The sequence below is a fragment of the Ursus americanus genome, chromosome 14, assembly GCF_024610735.1.
Source record: "Ursus americanus isolate L20-20 chromosome 14, mUrsAme1.1.p, whole genome shotgun sequence".
NCBI lineage: Eukaryota > Metazoa > Chordata > Mammalia > Carnivora > Ursidae > Ursus > Ursus americanus.
Window position 1 is genome coordinate 47,861,197 of NC_142140.1, and position 18,455 is coordinate 47,879,651.

The following is an 18,455-nucleotide window of genomic DNA, read 5'->3' on the forward strand; positions in this document are numbered from 1 at the left end:
CGCCAGTTAGAATGGCAAAAATAGACAAGGCAAGAAACAACAATTGTTGGAGAGGATGTGGAGAAAGGGGATCCCTCCTACATTGTTGGTGGCAATGCAAGTTGGTACAGCCACTCTGGAAAATAGTGTGGAGGTCCCTTAAAAAGTTAAAAATTGAGCTACCCTATGATCCAGCCATTGCACTACTGGGTATTTACCCCAAAGATACAGATGTAGTGAAGAGAAGGGCCATATGCACCCCAATGTTCATAGCAGCAATGTCCACAATAGCTAAATCGTGGAAGGAGCCAAGATGCCCTTCAACAGATGACTGGATTTTTTCTTTTGTTTCGCTTTTGTTTCCCTTGCCTTTGGAGACATGTCTAGCAAGAAGTTGCTGTGGCTGAGTCAAAGAGGTTTCTGCCTGTGTTCTTCTCTATGACTTTGATGGATTCCTGTCTCAACTTTAGGTCTTTTATCCATTTTGAGTTTATTTTTGTGTATGGTGTAAGAAAGTGGTCCAGTTTCATTCTCCTGCATGTGGCTGTCCAGTTTCACCTACCCCATTTGTTAAAGAGACTGTAAGTGCCTGGCATGAAGCTTTTGATTTCTGAGGCATCCACTTCAAAGACAGCCATGTTGAGTTAACACACTGTCAAGTGTGGTAGACAATTACCAGAGAAGACTTCAGGCTGCCCCAGCCATGAAGTACCTTTTCAGAAGGTCCTGGGTAATCTTGATATTGACACACAAGAGACCCTGATTTCCCCTTCAACACCCACATTCTAATCAAATAAAAATCTCCAATATAGTATGAACCACATACCACTAACCACTCTGGCCATGGACCCTAATAAAGATTGATTCCTACGTGGCACTCTCTCTCTCCTCTCAAAGTCTCTCTCTCCCCCTTTGAGACTGCCTTGAATGACCTTTGGGATCCCCTGTGCCCTCCAGGACCTGTGAAGAGTAAAGCTGGTTTTGATAGAGTCTCTGATGGGTATTTCTGAGGTGTGTCTTGCAGTCACAACGAGAACCCAAGGGCTGGTGCAGCCACAGCAGAGGCTCTGGTCAGGGAAGCATCTGTGGGAATGTCCACAAGCACAGGGCGCAGGGCGTGCCCAGGCTTTCCTAGCCTGAGCATCCCTGTCAGGAGCCTGAGACATAGAGGGAACAATGTTCACATTCTCAGGAAGAGGAGTGAAGGTAGTGATGCAGAAAGAATGAAGTCTCAAGGGGAAACCCGGGCTTTTGTATTTTCCTGTACAATAAAGTCATGTGATTGGCTTAGTGGCCAAGTGTACCTTCTTCCATATGAAGAGTACAGCTCATAATTATTCTCAGGAAATCTAGGGAAAATTTACGTGACATGGTATAAGTCATTTGAAATGAAGTATTGTTAAGAAATCCAACATGTCCTATGTAAGATATAGAAATTTCCAGGCATTTGAGTTCCAAGGTTGAGGAAAACGTTAGGAATGTATGAAAATGGACAAAAGGGAAACCGTCTGTGTATTGGAGCAGACACTTAACAAAGTGAGTTACTTAAATGTATGGAAAAGTTGAATTCAAACAAATAGAAATTCCAGAAAATATATAGAAGGAGCAACTTCTACTTCCACAACCTGATCAAAGAATAGTAGTTCCTGGCTCTGAGGCTGCGAGCCCTGCAATCATCGGTGCTTCTTCAGCCCCAGGAAAATGGCCCTTATATCACTGGAACTCCAGTGATTCTTTTCAGAGCCCTTTTTATGTCTCTGTTCCTCAGGCTGTAGATGAAGGGGTTCAGCATGGGCGTGACCACAGTGTACATCACCGAGGCCACTGCACTTGCGTGGGAGCTCTGGGGAGCAGCAGAGTTAAGGTACACTCCTAGGATTGTACAATAAAATAAGGAGACAATGGAGAGGTGAGATGCACAGGTGGAAAATGCTTTATACTTGCCCTGAGCTGATGAGATCCCAAGTATGGAGGAAACTATCTTAGAATAAGAGTAAATGATCCCAGCCAGGGGAGCACCACCCAATAGCACAGCTGCAAAATACAAGACAATGTTATTAACAAAGGTGTCAGAACAGGCGTGCTCGACTACCTGATTGAGTTCACAGAAAAATTGGGGGATTTCTATGCCTGTACAGAAGGTCAGCCGCAACACCATTAAGCTCTGTAATAAGGAATTCAGAACACTGATGATCCAGAACACCAGAACCAGCAGTCCACAGAGCCGGGGGTTCATGATGACTGTGTAGTGCAGTGGGTGACAGATGGCCAGGAAGCGGTCATAGGCCATCACCATCAGGAGAAAGTCATCCCAGCTTGCAAACAGTAGGTAAAAGTACATCTGAGTGATGTAGCCAACGTAGGTTATGACTTTGCTCTGAGTCTGGATGTTCAGCAGCATCTTAGGGACGGTGGTGGAGGTGAAACAGATGTCTACAAAGGACAGGTTGGCCAGGAAGAAGTACATGGGGGTGTAGAGATGGGAGTCAGAGATGACGGCCAGGAGGAGGAGCAGGTTTCCAAACACAGTGATCAGGTACATGGAGAGGAAAAGCCCAAATATGAGGGGCTGCAGTTCTGGCTCCTCTGATAATCCCAGAAGAACAAACTCTGAAATTCGTGTGTTGTTGTATTTTTCCATGTAGTGGTGGAGACTACAAAGAAATAAAATAACATAATAATTTTTTAATAATAATTTTTTTTATGTAATGTTAGTCAGCATACAGTACACCCCTAGTTTTTGATGTAATGTTCCATGATTCATTACTTGCATGTAACACTCAGTGCACCATGAAATACGTGCCCTCCTTAATACCCATCACCGGCCCAACAATTTTTTATTTTTTTATTTAAATTCCAGGTAATTTTCCTACCGTGTAATATTTGTTTCACGTGGGCAATATAGTGATTGAATACTCCATACAACACACATCACAAGTGTTCTTTTTCATCCCCATCACCTGTTTCACCCATCCCCCCACCAAGTCTCTTCTGGTAACCAGCAGTGTGTTTTCTGCACTTAAGAGTCTGTTTCTTGTTTGTCTCTCTTTCTCTGTTTTTTACTCCTTTGCTTATTTGTTTTGTTTCTTAAATTCCACATATGGCTGAAATTGTATGGTATTTGTCTTTCTCTGACTGACTTCATTCGCTTAACATAACACACTCTAGCTCCATCCATGTCATTGCAAATGGCATGATTTCATTTTGTTTTATGAATGAATAATATTACACAGTATGTATATATACAGATACACACACACATATATACACATACATACACACATATATCTATCACATCTTGTTTATCCATTCATCTATTGATGGACTCTTGGGTTGTTTCCATAGTTTGGCTATTGTAGACAATGCTGCTAAAAAGATTTGGGAGCATATCCCTTTGAGTAGCATTTTTGTATTCGTTGGGTGAATACCTAGCAGCGCAATTGCTGGATCACAGGTAGCTCTACTTTTAACTTTTTGAGGAAACTCCATACTGTTTTCTGAGGGGCTGCACCGGTTTGCATTCCCACCAACATTGCAAGAGGCTTCCCTTTTCTCCCCATCCTCACTAACACCTGTTGCTTCCTGTGTTGTTAATTTAGGCATTCCGACTGGTGTGAGGTGGTATCTCATTGTAGTTTTGGTGTGTATTTCCCTGATGATGAGTGATGTTGAGCTGCTTTTCATGTGTCTGTTGGCCATCTGTATATTCTTGGAAAAATGTCTATTCTGCCCATTTCTAACTGGATTGTTTGTTTTTTTGGGTGTTGAGTTTAATAAGTTCTTTATAGATTTTGCATACTAATCCTTTATCAGATACGTCACTTGCAAATATCTTCTCTCATTCTGAAGGTTGCACTACTAGGTATTTACCCAGGGGACACAAAAATACTAATTTGAAGGGTTACATGCACCCTGATATTTATAGCAGCAATGTCAACAACAGCCAACCTCTGGAGAGAACCCAAATGTCCATAACTGATGAATGGATACAGATGTGGTATACAAAATGAAATATTACTCAGCCACCAGAAAGAATGAAATCTTGCCATTTGCAATGATGTGGACAGAGTGTGTTATGCTAACTGAAATAAGTCATTCAGAGAAAGACAAACACCATAAGATTTCACTCAAGTGTGGAGTTCAAGAAGCAAAACGAATGAAAACAGTTGGGGAAAAAAGAGAGGCAAACCAGGAAACAGACTCTTAACTGTGAACAAACTGAGGGTTTCCAGAGGGAGGTGGCGGGGGGCTGGGTGAAAATAATGATGGGGATGAAGGAGGGCACTTGCAGTGATGAGCACCTGGTGTTGTACGGAAGTGTTGAATCACTAAGTTCTACCCCTGAAACTAATATTGTTCCATATTTTAGCAAATTGAGATTTAAATAAAACCTTGGAGAAAAAAAAATCCAACAATCTAATGATGAAGAAAGAATATACTAAAAAAATAAGAAATCATATACCATGTTAGATAGTGACAGGTATTATGAAGGGAAAAAAAGGTCAGTATGCAGAAGAGTGGCTGGTGAGGGTACTAAGTTTTAATAGGATTTCAGGAAGACCTGTAAAGAAGGTGCCTTTTTTTTTTTATCTTAAAGCAAATTTATTAAATTCAGAGGTATGGATAAGGGACATTTTCAAACTTAAACTCTTATTTTGAGATACTAGAAGATTCACAAGTAGTTGTAAGAAATAATACAGAGAGATTTTGTGTACCCTTTACCCAGTTGCCCCCAGTGATAACATCTTGCAAACCTATATAGTACAGTATCACAAGGGTCCTGACAATGACACAGTCAAGATACAATACATTTCCGTAACAGGAGAATCCGTCATGTTGCCCATAACTATATTTGATGAGGTCACTATTTTTTTTTAATTTCAGCCTTTCCAATGGCTATATAATGATATTATAGCTTTACTTTGCATTTCCCTGATGGCTAATGAACATCTTTTCAGTGCTTGTTTGCCACCTGTATATCTTCTTCTGTGAAGTGTGTTTTTTATTCCCTTTTCTAATTGGATGCTTTTTTTTTTTTTTAACTGTGGAGCTTTGAGAGTTCTTTATATAGTCTAGATACTAGTCATTGGTGACATTTTAACAGAGGTTCCAGAAAGACTGAGCAGGAGGCAGGAGGATATCTGGGGGAGGTGTGTGCCCTGCAGGGACAGCAGAGCAAAGGCCCCGCAGAAGGCACTTACTGAAGATCTGCAGATCTCAACATGCAGTCAGTGCGGTGAGGGAACGAGCAAGAGGAGAGAGAGGAGAGGTGGTGGCAGAGAATGTTGAGGACCAAGGGGGCTTTCCTGCCACTGATGGGACTTCAAGACATAGGGAGTCCTTCCTTCACATGGTGTTCTTTGCATCTTATTAATTGTGTTCAAAGGTATTCTGTGAATAGAGATGGATCCCTTCCTTATTTCCATCTGTTGGTTAACAGTCTGCATTTAAGGGTCACATATTGGAGTATATGAACTCGGGTACCATTGCGTGAGGACTGCTCATGCCCCACAACACACACACACACACACACACACACACACACACACACACACACACACTGAACTCTGACCTCCTGGCACTGCATTACTACCATGTTTTTCTCACCTGCAGCCACAATAATGTTGAAAGAAATGGTAGTAGGCCAGCAGTCAACATGAGATTACCTTTACCCAGAAGAGTGTGTAAAGAGCACTTAAATTCTACTTAGCAAATCTCCCAAGGACATGGAAACGTGGGCTTCATTTTAATACAATCATCTTGTGTCCTGTGTTTAAAGAAATATATAAAAAAAAAAAAAACAGTTCCAAAAACACAGAGAAAAGAAATGGACACAAAGGGTAAAAGAGCTCTAATAAGCTCAGGAGGTCACTCAGAGACTGTGATGAACAGAAATTTTCCCTGGTTCTGGCAGCTTTCCAGCCCCAGTCCACAGTCCCTGATGCCCAGAATGATTAACAATGCAGAAAAAGAAGAGTGTATAAAAATAAGAAATGAGTGGTGTTCTTATGATGTCAAGACACTCTACTGATTGAATATCCCTCTAGAACAATGTGCAAAGGGAATAAACCTGCAATTTACAACAGAAAATACGCAGTGTATGAAAACAGAAGGGGATTTTTAAAGATGAAATAGGAAACACCTTCCAAATGATTTTAAATGGAAAACTTTTGGAATTAGAAAACCAGGTTTTCCCCTACCGATCTTCCTAGTTCTTATGTTCCACAGATGAGAGAAATCATATGATAATTGTCATTCTCTGCTTGACTTATTTCACTTAGCATTATCTGGTAGGGGAAGAAAGGGATAAAGAAAGGGGGGGTAATCAGAAGGGGGGATGAAACATGAGAGACTGTGGACTATGAGAAACAAACTGAGGGCTTCAGAGGGGAGGGGGTGGGGGAATGGGATAGACTGGTGATGGGTAGTAAGGAAGGCACGTATTGCATGGTGCACTGGGTGTTATACGCAACTAATGAATCATCGAACTTTACATCGGAAACCGGGGATGTACTGTATGGTGACTAACATAATATAATAAACAAAACAAAACAAAACAAAACAAAACAAAAACAAAAACAAAAAAGCCCAGGTTTTGAATGTCAGATAGACCACATATAAGCTGTTTGAACTTGGGAGAGACAACCAATCCAATCCAAATATGAAAATCCGTAGTCAGGTAGTGGGGATAGCAGCACCCGTCCTCCTAGGGTGGCAGATGGTGATAGTATAAATAAACGCTTACAATACAGTTACTTCCTGTGAGTAAATAAGTGATTCTCACTGGTGAAGGGATTTGGCTGAGGTTTTCCTCCACCTCACAAACGTCTTCATCATGTCCACACCTCTTGGTAATGAAGTATTACAAAGTAAAGTTACTTAGCATACCCCTATTTGCATATTAAATACATTTTTTCATCTGAATACTCAGTGTGAGAGAAGATGCCGAGAAATGTATGTCTCAAGAACTGTTGTTGCAAGTGACTGGCTACCTGCATGGTTCTGGGTCTTTCTCTAAATACAGAACATGCCAAAAAACACCACATCTTAAGAAGTTCACTGCACACATCTGCAAGCCCAATACTCTGTTTTCCTGCTCCTCTCAGCTGCAAACCCTTCGGATATGTTCTCTTTTCACTGGAACCACTTTATGTCTCCCGATTTCCTTTCTCTGTCACATCCAACTGGACTTCCATTTCCACCACGTATTATCAACAATGATGCCTGTATTGCTGAGTCCAAAGGGCACTTCTCTTTTGAACACATTACATAAATTTCTTATAGATGAGTCTACCTAGTCTCAGGTGACCTCAGGTAAAAGTTCTCAGCTTCCATTCTCTCTGATCCTTTCCTGAAATACCTGGTGAACTTTAAGACTCACCTGGTGGGGTCTATAAGATGAAGGTCTCTGTGTGGAGGTCTGAATTCCTCCCTGGATGGTTGATGACGGAGACCAAAGCTTTGTTCCCAGACAGGACAGCAGGAAGCAGTGAAGCATGGGTCCCCCAGCCAGACTTAGGAACACAAAAATAACAACTATGTCCCGGCCAGTCCAAGGATTCACATGCTCACGTTCTGAAGCAGAGGAGATATTTACAGCTCCCTGTGTCTGCTCACTAGGCGCTGTTTCCATTGTTACTCCCACCTCGGAGCACTTCATTCCCCATGGGCCACTGGTCTGGACAGAAAGGAAACTTTTCCTGCTGAGACTCTGTTCCTGGGAGACAAGAGTAGAAGTCAGGTGAATCCAGTTTTGTATTCCTCTTTATCATGAACTTGCCTGCCTTCCAGAGGTCTAAACTCCTTGCACTTTCCCTTAACCTTGAGATGATATTGAATTCATTTAGTTGATGATTTATTTTACCCTTTATAACTTTGGGGTGATGTTAATAAATGAGCCATGTGTTCCTCTTCATGTGTGGTTTTGAATGAAAAGTCTAAGTATTCATCCTGGAGTCTGAAATAACTTCTGTGTTTGATTCTTCAAAGCGAGGTCCCCTGAGTTGACATGAAATATACCCTGAAAAAGACTTTTAGTAGCAGAATAATGTCTCCCAAATACCTCCACATCTTAATCTACAGAATCTCTGGATATGTCTTGTGTAATGACAAGGGAGAATAAAGGTTGCAGATGGTATTAACATTACTGGTCAGCTGACACTAGGGTAAAGTTACCCAGGTACTGGATTATCCAGGTAGCTCAATAGATCAGAAGGGTCCTCCAAATGTGGAAGTGGAAGGCAGAAGACTTGCAGTCAGAGAGAGATTTTGAGTTGCTATGTTGCTGCCTTTGAAGACAAAGGGAGGGCACATGAGTCAGGGAGTATAGGTGGCTCTAAAGCTGGAATAGGCAAGAAAACCTATTCTCCCCCAGACCTTCAGGCTGAACTCTTCTTTACAGACAGCGTGATTTTAGCCCAGGGAGACCTATTTCAGACTTCTGACTTCCAGAACTATCAGAAAATAAGTTGATTTGTTTTAAGGCAGCAGCCTGGTAATTTATTGCAACCACAATAAAAATCTAATCCAGACATTTATCCAATAACACTTTGTTCAAGGGAAATTAATTCAGTCTTGGATCTTATTGATTTACATTCTCTTGGATAAGGGTATTCAGTATAGAAATCCTACCTTAAGTGGAAAAATAAATTTGAAGTCATTTTGGAGTTTTTCAACGCCAATAGCCAGTACAGATAATCTCTTATGCAATGAGCCTTTCTGACTTGCAGGCACTAAGGTAGAAAAATCGAATCATTAAGGACACTTGTTCTATCTGAAATTTTGGCTCTAAATTTTTACCTACTTTTACTTTTATGTTAATCCAAATGCTCGTTCTTTTCATTCTTATCATCTCCCCCTTTCTCTCTGGTTTACAAGAGACTTGAAACATCACCTCATAATGAGTCGGTGTGTATGCATATGAGCTCCCATGTTTTCTTTAAAGAAAAATGTGTATAAACACACACACACACACACACACACACACACACACACACGTCTATCATACCCCTTATCATTGAACACTTTCTTAGGGATCTACAAAATATGACCACACATTTGTTTATTCCCATAGTATTCTTCTGAAATTAGTTTAATTATCCCATTTTATCTTTAAAAATAAGAAAACAGGCTCAGGGCAACTAAATTTTAATAAGTTACAGAATAAAATAGTTAAAACTTATTGTGCACTTTCTGGAATCACATACAAAAGGAATCATTCCGAATGTGCTCCTAAATTTTGTATGACTCCTTTAATGCACCAAACTGAATAATTTATTTAATTTTTTTACTGAAGTATAATTGACATACTATGGTACATTAGTTCCAGGTGTTCAACATAGTGATTCAACCCACATCTCTTTGGTGTACTGTGCTCACTATAAGTGTCAAACTATATACTTTAAATAGGTGCAGTTTATTATATATAATTAACCTTCAACGATATAGTTAAAAGGAAAAACTCTGATGGAGCATGGCTGAGGGTAGGATATAGAACACTGGTATAGCTGATTCACACCAAACAGGGATGGAAGATATCTCTTCTAACTAGAAAGAAAGCAAATTGTCTATATGGATGTAGGACCAATGAAATTAAATTAAGCCAATTCACATTTGGTATTCCTGCTCTAAATCACTATCAGGTACTGATTTTATACTCAAAGTACTGTTTCTCATAGAACAAACAAAGCCCAATATGAGTAAAAGAAAGGAAATAATAAAGATCAGAGCAGAAATACATGACACAGAGACTAAAAGAAGCAACAGAAAAAAATCAATGAAACCAAGAGCTATTTCTTTGAAAAGTTAAACAAAATTGACAAACCCTTAGCCACACTCATGCAGAAAAAAAACAGAAACAGCACAAATTAAAAAAAAATGAGAAAGCAGAAGTAACAACTGATGCCACAGATATACAAAGAAGTATAATAGATCACTCTGAAAACTTTTATGCCAACAAATTGGACAATCTAGAAGAAATGGATGAAGTCTTGGAAACATAGAATCCAACAACAGAGCCAGGAAGAAATAGAGAATCTGAACAGTTCAATTATAAGAAACAAGACTGAATTGGTAATCAACAAACTACCCAAAAGTACAAGTTCAGGACCACATGGATTCACAGGTGAAGTATACCAGACATTTAAAAAATAGTTAATACCTATTCTTCTCAAACTATTCCAAAAAACAGAAGAGAAAGAAAAGCTTTCAAATACATTGTATGAAGCCAGACCTACCTCGATACCAGAACCAGACTGAGACACCACAAAAAAAGAAGACTACAGGCCAACACCCCTGATGAAGATAGACGCAAAAAACCTCAACAAAATATTAGCAAACCACGTATAACAATATATAAAAAAGATCATTCCCCATGATCAGGTGGGATTTTTTTCAGGGATGTGAGGATGTTTCAATATTTGCAAAACAATACTGTCATACACAACATCAACAAAATGAAGGCGAAAGAGCATATGACCATCTTAATAGATGCAGAAAAACATTTGAGAAGATTTAAAATTCATTAATGATAAGAAACTCTGAACAAAGTAGGGATAGATGGAATATACCTCAACATAATAAAGGCTATATATGAAAATCTCATAGCTAACTTCATACTCATTGGTGAAAGACTGAGAGCTTTTCCCCTAACACCAGGAACAAGACAAAGGTGCCCACTCTCACCACTTTTATTCAACATAGTACTGGAAGTCCTAGTAATAGCAATCAGACAAGGAGAGGAATAAGGGGCATCCATATTGGAAAAGAAGAAGTTAAACTATCACTATTTGTAGATAATATGATTTGCATAGAAAATCCTAAAGAGTCTTCCAAAGAACCACTAGAATTAATAAATGAATTCAGTAAAGCTTAAGTTACAAAATCAAAACCTAGAAATCAGTAGCATTTCTATACTGTAACAAGTAGCAGAAAGAAAAAAAATTAAAAACACCATTTTCAATTGCACCAAACAGAATAAAATACTTAGGAATAAATTAAACCAAAGGCCTGTACCCCCAAAACTATAAGACATTGAGGAAAGAAATTGAGGATGACATAAACAAATGGAAACATATACCATGCTCATGGATTGGAGGAATTAATATTGTGAAAATGTCTATATTACCCAAAGCAATCTACAGATTTAATGCAATCCCCATCAAAATTCAATTAGCAGTTTTCACAAAACTAGAACAAAGAACACTAAAATTTGTATGGAAACACAGAAGACCCTGAATAGCCAAAGCAATCCTGAGAAAGAAGAACAGAGCTGGAGTTATCACAACACCAGATTTCAAGATATACTAAAAAATACAACCTATTGAATGGGAGAAGATATGTGCAAATGATATATCTGACAAGGGGTTAATATCTAAAATACTAAAAGAACTCCTACAACCTGACACCAAAAAAGCCAATCAATTGAATTTAAAAATGGGCAGAGGACCTGAATAGACATTTCTCTAAAGAAGACCTACAAATGGCCAAGAGGGACATGAAAAGCTGCTCAACATCACTCATCATCAGGAAATGCAAATCAAAACTGCAATGAGATATCACCTCACACCTGTCAGAATGGCTAAAATACAAAAAACAAGAAACAACAAGTGTTGGTGAGGACATGGAGAAAAAGGGCTTTTTTTTTTCTTGGGCACTGTTGGTGGGAATGCAAGCTAGTTTAGCCACTGTGGAAACCATTATGCAGGTTCTTCAAAAACTTAAAAATAGAACCACTATATGGTCTAACAATTCGATTACTGTTTCCAAAGAAAACAAAAACACTAATTTGAAAAGATAAACACGCCCTTATGTTCATTGCAGCATCATTTACAATAGCCAAGACATGGAAGTAACTTAAGTGTCTATATGAATAGATGAATGGATAAGGAAAATGTGACACACACACACACACACACACACACACACACACACACACACACTTTGAGTATTTTTCAGCCATCAAAAAGGATGAGATCAGGACATTTGACGCAACATGAATGGACATAGAGGATATTATGCTAAGTGAAATAAGTCACCCTGAGAAAGACAAATACCGTATGATTCCACTCTGAGTGGAATCTAAAGTAATGAATGAACAAAAAGCAGAATCAGACCCATAAATACAAAGAACATAATGATGGTTTCTAGAGAGGAGGAGTGTGCGGGGTTGGGCTGAGTGAGTGAAGGGTAGAGGGTATAGGCTTCCAGTTAAGGAATGAATAAGTCATGAAAATAAAAGGCACAGCATAAGGAATACAGTCAATGATATTGTAATAGTGATGTATCAGGACACATTTCAAAGCTGTAGTCTCCTTGGGTCTTCCTTCCCTTCTCTATTTTTCTTCAGGTTACATCTTGGGTTCCCCTTTTCACTTTATAATCAGTCATTTTCACTTTGTGTGAATACAAGCTGGTATTTTCTCAGTAATCTTCAGTAATGGTTTGGATTTCTTAAAAAAAAATAAGCGCCATATGGTTTCACTCATTTATGGAATATAAGAAGTCAGAAGATTGGTAGGAGAAGAAAGGGAAGAAGGAAGGGGGTAAACAGAAGGGGGAATGAACCATGAGAGACTATGGACTCTGGGAAACAAACTGAGGGCTTCACAGGGGAGGGGGTGGGGGATTGGGATAGGCTGGAGATGGGTAGTGAGGGCACATATTGCATGGAGCACTGGGTGTTATATGCAAGTAATGAATCATGGAACTTTACATCAAAAACTAGGGATGTACTGCATGGTGACTAGCATAACATAATAAAAAATTATTATAAAAAATAAGTGCTGTGATGAGCACTAGGCATTATTTGCAGCTAATGAATCGTTGAACATTATACCAAAAACTAATGATGTACTATACATAAGCTAATTGAATTAAAAAAAATAAGTCAAATCTCATGTAGTTAATATCTATCCTCAGAGTAATGGGATGTGTGCCCATTTGGAATTGTTCTGAAAACTCATTTACAGACTTTTCTCAGGTCACATGAATAATATCAACTCAAAGATTTGACCATTTGACCCCCTTTTTATTCCTGATCTGATTCATTTCCCATCCAGTCACATCAACTTTACTAAATTTCTCTGTTTCATCCACAGTATAGATTTCTTGAATTTCAGAACTGCCTCTTACCTATCTTTGAAACTACAGTGCCTAGAACAGTTCTTAGGGTGGAGTTTATGCTATTTGTTGCATGAAAAATAGATAAATGAAGTCAGGACCAGAAAATAAAAATGTATTGATTTAATGAAAGCTTTTTTTTAAATAATAATTTTTATTATGTTATGTTGGTCACCATACAGTACATCCCTGGTTTCTGATGTAAAGTTCCATGATTCATTACTTGCATATAACACCCAGTGCACCATGCAATACGTGCCCTCCTTAATACCCATCACCGGCCAAGCTTTTGATCTAAAAAAGAAATTTGGCGTCTTGTTTGTTTGTTTGTTTTTAGTAGGTGTCATGCTTAGGAGTGTACCTGAGCTCTGCTACTACCCAGAGCTCCCACGCAAGTGCAGTGGCCTCGGTGATGTACACGGTGGTCACGCCCATGCTGAGCCCCTTCATCTACAGCCTGAGGAACAAAGACATAATGGGGACTCTAAATGTATTTTTTAGGGGAAAGCCACAAAAGGGCCATTTTTCAAGAAGTACCTATGATTGCAGGCTTAATGCCTAAGAACCAGATATCGTGATTTTTAAATTTTTTTATTATATTATGTTAGTCACCATACAGTACATCCCTGGTTTCTGCTGTAAAGTTCCATGATTCATTAGTTGCGTATAACACCCAGTGCACCATGCAATACGTGCCCTCCTTACTAATCAGATCATGAAAGAAGAACTTAATCCCTCTGTTTATATCCCAGAGTTTCAATTTTTCTTAAGTTCAACTGCTCTATTGAATTTAAGTAAGTCCCTTTGGATCAAATCCCACGTTGTACTCCCTGCTCAATGGGAGTCTGTTTCTCCCTCTCCCCCTGCCACTCCCCCTGCTCATGCAGTCTCTCTCTCTCAAATAAATAAATAAAATCTTCAAAAGCGTAAATAAGATAAAGACAAATACCATATGATTTCACTCATATGTGGAATTTAAGAAACAAAACAAATGAGTGAAGGAAAAAGAGAGAGAATGAAAGAGAGAGCGAGAGAAACCAAGATACAGACTCAACTATAAAAACACACTGCTGGGGCGCCTGGGTGGCACAGCGGTTAAGCGTCCGCCTTCGGCTCAGGGCGTGATCCCAGTGTTGTGGGATCGAGCCCCACATCAGGCTCCTCCGCTATGAGCCTGCTTCTTCCTCTCCCACTCCCCCTGCTTGTGTTCCCTCTCTCGCTGGCTGTCTCTATCTCTGTCGAATAAATAAATAAAATCTTTAAAAAAATAAAAAATAAAAACACACTGCTGGTTGCCAGAGGGGAGGTGGGCGGGGGATGGATGAAATAGGTGATGGGGATTAAAGAGTACACTCATCATGTTGAGCACTGAGTAATGTATAGAATTGTGAATCACTATATTGTACGCCTGAAACTAATATAACACTGTATGTTAATTATACTGGAATTAAAATTAAAAAATGTAGAAAAAAAGAGTTAATAAAGATGCACCTTAGTAATAAATAAATAAATAAATAAACCCCTTTGTTGAACTTTCTGCTCCTTCTGATAGGCAACAATTTTCCCTTTTGCTATCTTAATCTCCTTAGTTCCAGCTGCGAATCAGAAAAATTTTGTGATTTCCATTTGCCTCATATGTGATGAACTGCACTCATTTCATGAACTAAGGGACATTGGCAACTGAGGCCATTTTTATAATTTTATTGTAGAGGAAATTCTGAGATCACAGTTTTGTTCTCTGTGTCTGCCATTCCTTTTTACATTACTACCTTAAATGCTCTTCCTAATAATATAGACTTTAACCTACTATTTGTTTTGTAGCAAGTCATGGGGCTTTATGATCGTCATTAGGGTCCTGTTCCCTCATCAGCTCAGCAGCCACAGTCTCCCTGGCACAGAAGAGTAAGGGGAAAATTGCCTATGAAAAACACAATGCAAGTGTAATCTACAGAAAGACAAAGTTGCATAAACCAAGTGAATTATTATGGGCTCCGTATCAAAGAAGACTTGAACTATGATGAAGTAAAATTTTCTATCACACCCTATTTCATTGTGGAAAGTGTGTTTTGATGATGGACATCTACTCATTGAAGTGTGGGATATATGCTGTCCACGTTCAAAGGTTTTCATTAATTGGAGTGAAGAATTTAGTGGCAGATTTTACATTATTTAATTGGAGGATTTTGCTGTTTCTATTTGAAAACTTCCAGTGCTGCCTATGAATATTACTCCTTCCGTTGCCCTAAAGTTAATACCTCCCCTTTAAAAGTGTTGTCATAAATGATTTCCTGTGAATGAGTGAACAATAAGTGTATTCAGTCTGGCATTAATTTCTTTACCTTTTTTTATGCTTTAAATCCTCTTTAACCTCATGGTCAAAGGGTGACTCAGACGAGAGCTGGAATTCCTGCCCAGGAATGCTCTGGGAATGGAAACTTCTGACTGAGGGTCCCACAAATTATTCCTGCAAAAGCATACACGTCTTTCCAACCTGTACCAGTTACCTGGATGGGAATCTCAATGGTGTCACTTTTTAGTATAGTTATCTGAAATAAATGTGAATAACCAGGCCACTACAAATACTCCTTTCAAGTATCTGAAAAAATGTCAAAAATTAGAAGCAGTAGATTATTCTTAATATTTTCAGTTCCGTTTACATTGATTATTGTATCACTCATCTACTGTTGCATAACAAGCCATGCCAAAATAAAGATATAAGATAACGCTTTTTAAAAAAAATCGCATAACAGTGGGGAAGTCTTCTGGTCTCTGTTGGTCTCCTCATGAGGCTGCTGTCAGCTGTGGGTCAGCTGGAAGTGCTCAGCTAACCTTGGCTGTGTTCTCACATTTGGGGGCTTGCTGGTGGCAGGCTGGTCTAGGTTACCCATCATTAGAGCAACTGGGCTCTGCTCCACATGTTGTCTCCTCCTACAGCAGGCTAGACTGGACTTGTATGCATGGCAGAGGCAGGGTTACAAGAAAGCAGCAGAAACATACCAAAGTCCCTTGAGGCACACTGTCGTTTTCAGCATACACTATTAGCCAAGGCAAATGAAACATGAATTTCAGTCCAGATTCAAAGGTGGATGAATAGACTCCACCTCTCAATGTGAGGAGCTTCACAGTCACCTTGCAGAGCAATGAACTATATGGAAGATCCTGAAGACTCAACCCTGAAGATCACACTCACCATGATGAGCACTGCTCTCCTCTAAGTTTCTGGAAGGGTTTGAGAATTGTCATTCGTTCTTCTTTAAATGATTAGTAAAATTCACCTGTGAAGCTCTGTGGTCCTGGGCTTTTCCTTGCCGGGAGATTTTTGATATTGATTTAATAGCCTTACTCATTATTGTGTTATTCATATTTTCTATTTCTTCCTAATTTCGTCATGGTAGGTTGAACATTCCTAGGGATTCATCCATTTCTTCTAGGTTTTCCAATTGGCTGGTATAAAATTGTTCATAGTGGTCTCCTATGATTCTTTGCATTTCTGTGGTATTGGTTGTCAGGTATCATCTTTTGCTGCTGATTTTATTTATCTGCACTTCTTCCCACATACCTTTTCTTATATCTAACTAAAGTTTTGTCAATTTTTCTTAAATATGTACAGTATATTGGAGTTAATAATGCTCTAAAAATTAATTAGAATTTAGAAATTCTAGTGGGGCATGACTCAGGGTCAGATCTGGAGCACAGGTAGCTGGGTCACACCTATCAGGGTGGGAGAGCTCTCTTCCAACTGAAAAAGCATCGGTTCACATGTGGATGCTAAAATATGGAATTAAATTAAGACAATTCACATTTGATAAAATCATTTTTCTTAAACTAGAAGGTTAACCTACATATAGAAAAGGAGTGAAAAGACATAAATTGGCTCAAGACGGAAGAGCACTACAGCCACACACCTCATGGATCAGCCTTAGAAACACAATGTAGAGATTCACACCTGACCATGGATTCATGAGGAGCCCTGCAGAGATCAGAACAACTCCCTACCCTATAACCTCCTCGATAATAAAGAAGCTACATTAAGCCATTTTATTTTAGGATGCTTTGTATGTAGCAATAGCTAACTGATATAGTAATCAAATTAGGCAGAAATGATATTGTCTGTAATAATCTGATTCTTTTTATTCTGGACCTCTTATCTGATAAGTGAAAGTAGCATTCATGATTACTCTGTTCTTCAAGTTTATCTCACTTGTTATAACTGTGTTAAAAAAATGACTCCACTGAGGTCCCTTAGAGGTAACATGGAGAGGTTGGAAGGACATGCCTGTGTGCCCACAACTTGTGGCTCTGAATCACACACCTGGACAGGAATCCAAGCCTCCTGGTGAGTCATCCTGTGGTTATAAGGATGATACATAATTGATGATACTGATGTTCATTTGCTGCCCCGTTAGAGGTTAGGGCAGCATTTTGAATAGTGGGAGGTATTTCATGTAGAGAAATGGAAGGAATCATATTTGTCTGTAGCACTGGAAAATTTCAACCAGAATCCAGAAAATAATTTAATAAAACCACAAATATGCCAACAGTCTTTCATTCTAATGAATACTCCTTACAAACATACCCTGATATTCCATAATCCAATGAGTAGATGAAATGCCTGAGAAAGAAATATTTTGCGTAGAAATAAATGTATTATTTAATATTTTGCTTCATCATCGTTAAAGTCAAGTGTGAGTCTAAGGTAATATTATGTTAATCTCTTGTTTTCCATATTTGTCTTTCTGTGTAGATTTCCCTTGGAGACAAGTATTTTGCCAGTGACAATGGGAGGCATGGTGGACACAAACTGTGTAACAAAAGGATCCTAATATGTAGAAAAGTCCCCATGAGCAGCTAGAACCACCAGTACATCAAAGTCTGCATTCCCAGGATGAGCAGTGAAGGTAGTGAGATACAAAGGAATCATGTTCACAAAATGAAGCACATGGTCTCAGATTTTTCTCTGTCATAAACTTACATAAACAGCTGTGGTGACCAAGAGTAGATTTTCCAAGGAAGTAGTATTCAGTCGAACAAAAGAAAAAATACTCACTATCATATATTTTATTTAAGAAGAAATTACTCTTAGTAGATCCATGTAGTTCTTTGAAATAAGTGAAAATTTCCAAATATTTCACATCCAAGGTTAGCAATAACTGACAGAGTAGGAAAATGACAAAGGGAAAATCTCGCATATCAAAGATATCACAAAGCTTAATAAGTGTGTTATATAAATCATACAGAGAGAACCAAATAAAACAAAAAAGAAATTCCAAGGAAAGTTAGAAGAGGCATGTTCTACTTTCACAATCTGATCAAAGTATCTCAACATTTGGCTCAGGCTTTGGGCCCTGCAATTGTGG

At 38.9% G+C, this 18,455-nt stretch overlaps 1 protein-coding gene across 1 annotated transcript; it reads right to left on the reverse strand.

Moving 5' to 3' along the window:
- Positions 1-1,687: 1,687 nt before the first annotated feature.
- LOC123796236 (olfactory receptor-like protein OLF4) lies at positions 1,688-2,620 on the reverse strand. The gene has a single exon (XM_045803647.1). It carries the CDS (start codon positions 2,618-2,620, stop codon positions 1,688-1,690), a length of 933 nt encoding a protein of 310 aa, XP_045659603.1.
- Between the last annotated feature and the right edge of the window lie 15,835 nt (positions 2,621-18,455).

What these genes read in the sequence shown, in the direction of transcription:
- LOC123796236 (XM_045803647.1), bottom strand. Translation starts at nt 2,620, where the DNA reads ATGGAAAAATACAACAACACACGAATTTCAGAGTTTGTTCTTCTGGGA.